General features: G+C 44.5%; 1 protein-coding gene across 7 annotated transcripts in view; it reads right to left on the bottom strand.

The window, feature by feature from the left end:
- Window positions 1-1,078: 1,078 nt before the first annotated feature.
- cttn (cortactin) overlaps window positions 1,079-10,297 on the bottom strand; it is a 44,922-nt gene continuing 35,703 nt past the window's right edge. Inside the window, exons 14-16 of one of the 7 annotated variants that reach the window (XR_013962215.1) lie at window positions 9,295-9,366; window positions 2,473-8,355; window positions 1,079-2,322 (exon numbers count right to left, since the gene is read on the bottom strand). Coding sequence is in view for 1 of the 7 variants with exons in the window: in XM_080730724.1 (XP_080586850.1) it covers window positions 8,219-8,355; window positions 9,295-9,366 (209 nt within the window). In the remaining 6 variants the exon portion in view is untranslated. Of the gene's footprint in view, window positions 8,356-9,294; window positions 9,367-10,297 lie in introns of all 7 variants that reach the window. The other 6 variants (XR_013962216.1, XR_013962217.1, XR_013962218.1 and 3 more) reach the window with 6 other exon arrangements.

The following is a 10,297-nucleotide window of genomic DNA, read 5'->3' as shown; positions in this document are numbered from 1 at the left end:
GTGACATAACTCGGACAGTGCTGAGTCGGCTCATGCGTCATGCGACCTTCGCGACGCTCGACACGGCGACACTCGCTGTCAAACCAAGCATAGTTCTCAGTTCTCTCAGTAACGCATTTTAGTGTTCTCTTCTTCTCTTGTTGAAATCAAATATAAATTTAGTTCTAAACAGCTGTGCGCGCTGGTTTCCACTCCACCCCGTTTTCTAAAGAGTGGCATCATCATAATAGCCATAAATCATAAATAACTCTTGTCGAGCGCTTTTATTTAGAAGAAGTTTTAAAACGTCTACAAAATAAAAGCATTTATGGTTCATGGCTATAGCATCATAACAAGATCATTATTTACATTGCTGTTTCCTCCACCACTCGGTTCTGTTTGTATAGGTCTAAATTAATCCCATAGGCCTAATGCTGCTATACATTACCCGTTTTCTTTAACTGTTTTTATTATATTCTGACTCTTGCTTGGCAATGTAAAAATATGTTTTCTCATGTCAATAAGCCAATAAATCACCTTTGAATTGAAATTGAATTGTGTGCCATTACTTTTTGCATAGCTTTTCGGTGTAAGCCTTTCTCAGCGTGGGAGGAACTTATCAAGATAATATCAAATATAATAATAAAACAAATCTTCCGATTGTTTTGCTAATGCTAGTAGCGATGGTTGGTTTGCCTGGCTGTCAGTCGCCTGTGCAGTGGGCACAGTCTATATATAGACAGGCTACAGGGGGCGCCGCTGCAGCTGCCGCACTTTATTGGACATAAATAAAAGGATATATATGGGCATCCTTCACTTAAAAGGGGGGCAGCCTCAGCCATTGTGGGCACCAGCCGGGCCTGGGTCTAATAAATGTCGTTGTTTGTTTGTCATTCAATGTTATTTGAGTTAAATCTCAATCTCAATAAAAAGTATCTGATCTCTATTGAAATAAGCCACGTGCTCTCTGGGGCGTATCATTTCCTTTCAGTTGACCTTGTACCAGTGAACTGTACTGCCATGAAACTGTACCTGTTCCTATGCAAACTGACAATAAAGTCTTCAATGAACAGACATTAAACAAAACAATGATCCAGTCTACCATCCATACATTGTTTATTGAAACTTATTTACTTAAAAAACAAGAAAAAGAAAATCCAAATAAACAAACAAGCAGGTAATGACCATGATGTAACTGAAGCAAACGGATACAAAATAACATCTGGAAAAAGGTCACTTTTATTAATTATAAAATCCCTATTAATTAAGCCCAGGTACATTTAGATGGATCCCTTCTCCAGCAGATTAGAGCATAGCGCTGCTGCGTTAGGAAGATACACCACCCATGAGACAGATTGTCACACACTCAACGCTCGTTTAAAGTAATTAGCAGTTTGAGAATTAATTCACCACCACCCCCCTAATAATCGTTTCAAATTGATGACCCATAAAAAATGGGTCCGTGGCCCAAACGTGGGTCTCGAACCCACTGTTTGAGCAACAGTGCTCTAGAACAATGGTTCTCATGTCATGTCAGAGTCATATGCATTTGGCCCGCGGACCCCCATCTGAAAAGATACCCCCCCTCCCCCTCCCACCCACGTTGGTGTTGTTAAAATGCTATTTTCAAACAGCCAACGTATTGCAGGGGTTACAGTTCAACACATTTTGCCGGGGACCCCCTGAAGGACCCCGGACCCCACTTTGAGAACCACTGTCCTACACCAGGTCTAGCATACGTCCCACACACACACACACACACACAGACAGACAGACACGGTCGAGGTCTCCTGCTCAAAGACAGACACACATGTACATTACAGGGAGTCAGGGAACAAAACAAAGTCTATCCTTATATAATTATTATTACTGATAATAAATCATCTTTGTACAGCGTTATGTGACGCATGGCATCCAGAAGTTTAATCACGAGTGATGGAGGAAAACAGTGATTCTCCTCTGTGTTTAGTGTTGCTCACCACCAGATAGCAGCAGAGAGAGGTTGATGTTAATAGCTACTCATTGTAATGTTAAGTAAAGTTTTTTTAATTGACCACTTCACCCATTTCCAACCCATCTTCACCAGTGATCATTAGAGGATGGTAGCATTTCTAGAATGGAGGGCCGTGGACAGTTCAGAAACCTGTCTACTCTCTCTGTGTCTCAGAGGAGGGCTGTGGACAGTTCAGAAACCTGTCTACTCTCTCTGTGTCTCAGAGGAGGGCTGTGGACAGTTCAGAAACCTGTCTACTCTCTCTGTGTCTCAGAGGAGGGATGTGGACAGTTCAGAAACCTGTCTACTCTCTCTGTGTCTCAGAGGAGGGCCGTGGACAGTTCAGAAACCTGTCTACTCACTCTGTGTCTCATAGGAGGGCTGTGGACAGTTCAGAAACCTGTCTACTCTCTCTGTGTCTCAGAGGAGGGCTGTGGACAGTTCAGAAACCTGTCTACTCTCTCTGTGTCTCAGAGGAGGGATGTGGACAGTTCAGAAACCTGTCTACTCACTCTGTGTCTCAGAGGAGGGCCGTGGACAGTTCAGAAACCTGTCTACTCACTCTGTGTCTCATAGGAGGGCCGTGGACAGTTCAGAAACCTGTCTACTCTCTCTGTGTCTCAGAGGAGGACTGTGGACAGTTCAGAAACCTGTCTACTCTCTCAGTGTCTCAGAGGAGGACTGTGGACAGTTCAGAAACCTGTCTACTCTCTCTGTGTCTCAGAGGAGGGCTGTGGACAGTTCAGAAACCTGTCTACTCACTCTGTGTCTCATAGGAGGGCCGTGGACAGTTCAGAAACCTGTCTACTCTCTCTGTGTCTCAGAGGAGGGCTGTGGACAGTTCAGAAACCTGTCTACTCACTCTGTGTCTCATAGGAGGGCCGTGGACAGTTCAGAAACCTGTCTACTCACTCTGTGTCTCATAGGAGGGCCGTGGACAGTTCAGAAACCTGTCTACTCTCTCTGTGTCTCAGAGGAGGGATGTGGACAGTTCAGAAACCTGTCTACTCACTCTGTGTCTCAGAGGAGGGCCGTGGACAGTTCAGAAACCTGTCTACTCACTCTGTGTCTCAGAGGAGGGCTGTGGACAGTTCAGAAACCTGTCTACTCTCTCTGTGTCTCAGAGGAGGGATGTGGACAGTTCAGAAACCTGTCTACTCACTCTGTGTCTCAGAGGAGGGCCGTGGACAGTTCAGAAACCTGTCTACTCACTGTGTCTCAGAGGAGGGCTGTGGACAGTTCAGAAACCTGTCTACTCACTCTGTGTCTCAGAGGAGGGCCGTGGACAGTTCAGAAACCTGTCTACTCTCTCTGTGTCTCAGAGGAGGGCTGTGGACAGTTCAGAAACCTGTCTACTCTCTCTGTGTCTCAGAGGAGGGCTGTGGACAGTTCAGAAACCTGTCTACTCTCTCTGTGTCTCAGAGGAGGGCTGTGGACAGTTCAGAAACCTGTCTACTCTCTCTGTGTCTCAGAGGAGGGCCGTGGACAGTTCAGAAACCTGTCTACTCTCTCTGTGTCTCAGAGGAGGGCTGTGGACAGTCCAGAAACCTGTCTACTCACTCTGTGTCTCATAGGAGGGCTGTGGACAGTTCAGAAACCTGTCTACTCTCTCTGTGTCTCAGAGGAGGGCTGTGGACAGTTCAGAAACCTGTCTACTCTCTCTGTGTCTCAGAGGAGGGCCGTGGACAGTTCAGAAACCTGTCTACTCTCTCTGTGTCTCAGAGGAGGGCTGTGGACAGTTCAGAAACCTGTCTACTCTCTCAGTGTCTCAGAGGAGGACTGTGGACAGTTCAGAAACCTGTCTACTCTCTCAGTGTCTCAGAGGAGGACTGTGGACAGTTCAGAAACCTGTCTACTCTCTCTGTGTCTCAGAGGAGGGCTGTGGACAGTTCAGAAACCTGTCTACTCTCTCTGTGTCTCAGAGGAGGGCTGTGGACAGTTCAGAAACCTGTCTACTCTCTCTGTCTCTCAGAGGAGGGCCGTGGACAGTCCAGAAACCTGTCTACTCTCTCTGTCTCTCAGAGGAGGGCCGTGGACAGTCCAGAAACCTGTCTACTCACTCTGTGTCTCAGAGGGCCGTGGACAGTCCAGAAACCTGGCATTGAACTCTGGTTTGAAATGAGCAAACCTGCCTACCCAATGATGATGATGTCACTGGCAGGCGGGTTTCTGAACTGTTCACAACTGTCAAACTGTCTGACACACGGCGAGGAGACAGAAATGGTGCTGTACTATATTGAGCATTAAAGAGGACCAATGATATGATGATGAGGTTGAAAGTGGGTGAAATGCTCCTTTAATTCATTCTGCACTAGCAATCAGACCCCACCACCACCCTACCCTACACCCAACCTTAGTGTTCAGGAAGTAACAACCAGGAATCATTTCATGTGAAATACAACTGTAAAAAACGGTTCTAACAAAAGCTACACAAATCAATGAATCAAATAAAAGGAGGAGGGAGATTCAAACACTGGTCTTAATGTGCAATAAAGCAAACTTAAAGCAGACAAAGTGAGGAGAGAGAGAGAGAGAGAGAGAGAGAGAGAGAGAGAGAGCAACGTTATTGGCTTGGTTTGGTCCTTCAGGTCAGTATCCTGGACAGGACAGTGAACAGCTGTTGATGCTTGTTTTGTGTAGAAATAAAGTTATTATAACCTCTAGATTCTAGAATAAACCTCATAAAGTGTCAGAATGTTGTTTTTTAGACCACCAGGATACGCCACACATAAAAGCCTCCTGGTGCCTTGGAATGGATTTGTTAAAGAAGTTGTTGACTGTTAAAGAGTCTGTTAAGTAACGGACAACGGATCGGAAGCCACCCAATTTACACAGTTCATACATTCTTGTAGTATGTATTGTATTGTACAGTACAGTACAGTACAGTACAGTACAGTACAGTACAGTACAGTACAGTACGCCAACAGCTTGTGATGAAGCTTTAATTAAGCCCAATTTACGCTCCATCGCATGGCAGCGTCACACAGTAAAAGTAGCAGATCTACAAGCTTGTACGACGTACGTTCGTCTGCCATGTTGGACGCAGCCAAGTGTAAATGAGGTGTTAGGGGGTCTTTATACCAGGACGATTGGAAACGCTGCCGGTCTCGTTTTGGATTTATTACCCAAAAAACGTCGCGTTTACACCTTGTTGTTGGTTCGTTTTTCTGTGTTTATACTACAAGTTGACAACGCATGAATTCAAGCAAAATGTGTCATGTTCCCAGCCTACATAGGCCTATACTGTGTATTTACCCTTCAACTATAAAATATAGGCCTATATTGTTTTTAATGAGACATGCTTTGTAATTAGGCTATGCTCCCAAATCCATATTATTATCATCTGTTCGCATATTCAATGAGTCCCGCAAAAGGAGGTTTTTAGCGAGGTGAAGTGAAACACCAACAAAAGTCACCTGGAAGATGAAGGTCGGAACATTTATAGCCTATGGAGCATATTTCTGGACATTATCTACGGGGATGGGCTATATTAAGTGAGTTCTGTCTTCTAGCTGCAACACAGAAGTATAACGCACCATGCGAGGCAACTAACGGAGTAGGCTAGCCTACAGAGGCACATATGGGTATGGTAGTCTACCATACCTTGATTACAAGGGAAAATAATAAAATGTACTTCTTAAAATAAATTCATCATGCCTGTTGCTAAGTATTGGCAACATGACTGTCTTGCATGCGTGCCTTGCACGTGCAAGACCAGACAACAGTCATGTTGCCATACCTTAGCTCTTACTGAACTGACGCACTGCACTGGGATGCGGCGCAATGGAGGATGATGTGCCGTCGCCGTCGCAAAATAAACTAACGGAATAAATTAATGAACTGACGCCATACGCCACTGGCAGTCTGTTATTTCACTGGAAGTCACAATCATAGCCTTCCGTTATGGCTTTAAGTAAATTGCCTAGTTTGGAAGCAACATGCGTAACTCAGCATATTACAATAACTCACTCATTACCTGAAGTCCGCTGCGTCTGTGATGTGGCGCGGTGCATGAAGAATTAATCCAGTATTTTTTGGTGAGAAGTTGAAAAAGGGGGACGCAAAATAGTCATTAATCATAGCTTTGCTTAGAATGGAATACCATAGCCTAATGGTTTAATTTAACTTTGCGGAGAGGAGAGCTGTTGCAACTCCGACAGGCCAGCTAGGGTACCAGCCCAGGTGCGACGACTTGTGCGTAATTAGACATTTTTAAAAGGCTTTCATATAGACTACTCCTGACATTTTTCAAATGAGGTTTGTGCTAATAGATCACTGGGCTATTTTCTGGGTTTTAATTAGGCCTACAACAACACAAATAATAATAATACATTTTCGGTTAGTCTGACAGACTGACACTTATATGCAGCAGGGGAAGGGGAGCAGAGGAGGGGGTGCTATGACATCATCGCACTCTCCCTCACGGCCGAATTCCGATATTACACCGTTGCGAAACTGATGCGAAACCGCAGAAATGCACTTTCAGAGCCGAATTCGGAAAAGTATCGGTTAGGGTCATGAAACCGCGTCTCCGTGTGTCAAAATGGCCGAATCAATAGTAAAAACTATCGTCTACAAAAAAATCGACCTCATGTAATGACCCCCTTAGTGTGAGAGTCTGACTACTACTGCTGGACCTACACACCTAAAAACACACCTCTGAGACGGTCTACCATTCACACAATACAGAGATTAAACTGACATTTTACATTTAGTAAAATTACTCAATATTCCAATGTGGATATATTTCACCCCAACCAGCGACTGAAGTTTCTATAATGCAATGTTTTTTTTTTGTCCTTTCTTGTTTAATCTTTAAAGACAATGGTTCTATTTTATTTTTTTAATCTTTAAAGACAATGGTTGAGCTGCTAAAACATAAACAGTTCACCCCCCAAAAATGACTAATTTCCTTAGTAGAAGTAGAATTTCCTTACTCATTCACACAGACTCTCCTTTGTGTCTCCTACCGGATACACAGGGGTTTTTATCATCATCATCTAAGCATTGATTTAGGACAAAAACTACACAATATCAACAAATTCAAGTCTCCATGGGATGAGTAATTGTAGAAAAAAAATAAAAAAATAAAATACAAGAATCTAAATCATTTTGGGGTTGAACGATCCTTTAAGGTCTTAATAATCTCTTTCTCTGTAGTGTGAGGAAGACGTTAAGGTCTTAAATCTCTAAAACAACATGTTGTTGTGTTGTCAATACCATATCGTGGTTCTCAGTCAGACGTGGAACCAGTGGAAAGCAGAGCATGGGGACTCTTCTCTTTCACCTTCTCATGTGTGATCTTCAAAAGCCTGACCATTCTGAACTGATAATGCAAAACCTGTACATAACTGTGTGTTATTTTACTGGGATTTCTTTTAGCTGTTTGAGTATTACGGCCTTGTGCCTTTAATAAAACACTATAATAACTTGATATGTTTGTAATCAGCGTTTTCAACAAGGACCCCCATAAACTAAGAGAGAGTACAAATGGAACCCAGAATGATCCAAACGGGAGAGAATGTCTTCAACCCTGAACCCTTGTCTGGACTCTTGAATCCTTTTCAGACAAAACTCCCAAGATTCATAGCGGGAAAGCATCATCCGTGTCATGCGTTGACACGGATCAATGGCATTGGCTGTTCAAAAAGAGCAGATGTACAAGCTCACAGCTCCAGCTTGTACATCTGCTATCTTTGAAAAGGTCTTAAAAGAACTACGGGTTTAGAAGGCGTGTGTAGTCTTTTTAAAGGAGCCTATGGCACACTGGTGTTGAGAGGAGAGGGTTCATTTGGTTCCATTTGTACACTCTCAGAGTTGCAGAGCTGTATAAGGGTCCATTTGGTTACCCAGCTAGGGGAATCATTCAAGCTGGGGGTCCTCCTGGAACACCCGCTCCTCAAGGACTCTCTGGGGGTCCACGGACAGCACATTGAGGACCACCGGTATATACAGTAAATCTATATTTATATATAAATGTACACAGCATCTAAAAGAAGAGTGGGGGAGGGGGGGGAAGAGAAGGATTCTTTTAAAGAGGCTTTGTCTAAGCACAGTGTCAGAGCACCAAGATGAAAACTGAAGGGCGAGAGAGGTGCGAGAGAGAGAGAGAGAGAGAGAGAGAGGAGGGGTCCTTGTGGATAATTTCTCATTTTTCTGCACCCCCCCAGTCGTGGCGGTGAGGGGAGGAGTCTACTCTCAGAGCTCCACATGATTGGCTGGGAACAGGCCGTAGGGGGGAGGGGTCTACTCCCGAAGCTCCACGTAATTGGCTGGGAACAGGCCGTAGGCTCCGCGACACATCCCTCTCCACCAGCCCTCGTCGATCTGCTCGATGTTGGTGATGATGTCGTCGGGGTCGAACGAGATCTCGTCGTCGCCGGCTGGACACATGACAAAAGAACAAGGGAGAAGAACGGGAGACGAGTTGTAGGGCTGAGATGAGTTTGCTTTTTCCTCTTTGTCATTTTACGTTGTAAAAAAAAATGTTTTCATCAGGCAAAATCAAAAGATCTATAATCTGTACATGGAAACTATAGGATGTCAGCAATGACCTGGTCTGGCGTTGCCAGACTGTTTGCAAGACGCTAACATATACATACCCACCCACTGGCCCTGGGGGGAGATGATTGAAAATGTAGTAAATAAGAATTAAGATAATAAAAAAAAAAAAAAAAAAGTGGCGCTAGAAAAGGCTGATGTTAAAAATGCAGGGAAAGGGTTTTTCCTTGGCCTCTAGGGAGTGCACTTGCAAAGTTTGAAACTGATCGGTGGAGTTATAGGTAAAACCACAAATCGGCCTGTTATAGCGCCATCATGAGGCTGATTTAAAAAAATTGAAGTGGCATTTCTTCCTCAAACTAGTGGGAACGTGTGTGCGCGATTTCATGATAATTGCACTCTGCGTTTGGGATTTGAGGCATTTTGTTCAAAACGGCTCAATCCTACAAACTTTGGAAGCCAATCTTAGCCAATCAGGATGGAATATGCAAAATCGGACAAATCCATGTCGATCACATGGCTGTCGAGATACTGGCTACCGATTTGTAGGATTTTTGGACAAAATCTGTAAGAGTAGTGTACAGAAATGTGTTTTGCAAACATCGGCCTCATGGTGGCGCTAGAACAGGCCCATTTGAAAAATGTGGGTCAGAGTGCTCATTTTGGCAGCGACCAGGCCAACGGCGACTGAGATTAGGTGGTAACAAACTGCGAGGACGAACGCACAGAAGGACGGACACACAGACGCACGCACGGACGGACGGAGGGGAAAACATACTCCTACCATGCCTTCGGCTGGTGGAGACAATAAACACACTCACCTGCTTGGTAGTCATACAGAGCCACAGCTGTACATCCCAGGTCCTCTTCTCCATAGTCGTACTGCTGAGTGTCTGCAAAGAGAAAGACGTCATGACACGTCTATATGATCCACACACACACACAGTTCACTCACAGTGGTCTCTGCTTTGAGATCTAATAAAGGAAGGGGAGAAGGGCTGGGCCTTCGTTTTCAGAATACCCAGATGTGTCCCACACATTATTCTGCAGTGAATTCCTGTGTAAAACAGTTGGATAGGGTTCATGTGGTCTCACCCACTGCCGCTACGCTCTCACCAGGGTTCTATAGGGTCCTATATGGGGTCTATATGGGGTCTATAGGGTCCATTATATCGTCGTTGTCGGGTGAAAACCTTGTATGTCCAAAACCGTTCGTTTTGCATTCATCATTTTAAAAAGGATTTAAACTAGTGAAAACAGCCGATCTACAAGCACACAACGCCTCGCACCACGAGGCGTTGTGTGCTTGTAGATTGGCTGTTTTCACTACTTTTGTGCGACGGCCTTGTATGATGAAGCAGGGCTTTGCTTTGCGAAAGAACGTACACGTTTGAAACTTGGAGATACGAGGTTTCCACCCGACCACGACGATATGGTCTTACGATGGCTCTCATCAGGGTTCTGGTAGAGGGGCGTATTTCCCGGTGAACCTGAGCGCAACGGTGGGGGTGTGGGAGTGTGGGGAACACACACCACTGACTATTGCTGATGATGGAGAGGTTATATAGCTTTATGAAATGAGAGGCACTCTTGCCGATTTCGTAAGAGACTCGTCGACAATTGCAATATATTTAAAAGTTATTTGGGGCCATGATGATGATAACCCCTTCTTCCCATTATTAGACTAAGGATTTATATTAGTCTGTGTTATTGTTTACAACCACAATTATTCACGCGTCGTGTGGCAAGATCGTGGTTCCACTAGTTTTACTAGTAGGCTAGTGTAGGCCAAGAAGCCTTTTCAGAAGTTAATTTAATGTTTTC

The sequence above is a fragment of the Nannobrachium achirus genome, assembly GCF_963921795.1.
Source record: "Nannobrachium achirus genome assembly, chromosome: 7".
Lineage (NCBI taxonomy): Eukaryota > Metazoa > Chordata > Actinopteri > Myctophiformes > Myctophidae > Nannobrachium > Nannobrachium achirus.
This window is presented reverse-complemented; position numbering and strand designations above follow the sequence as displayed.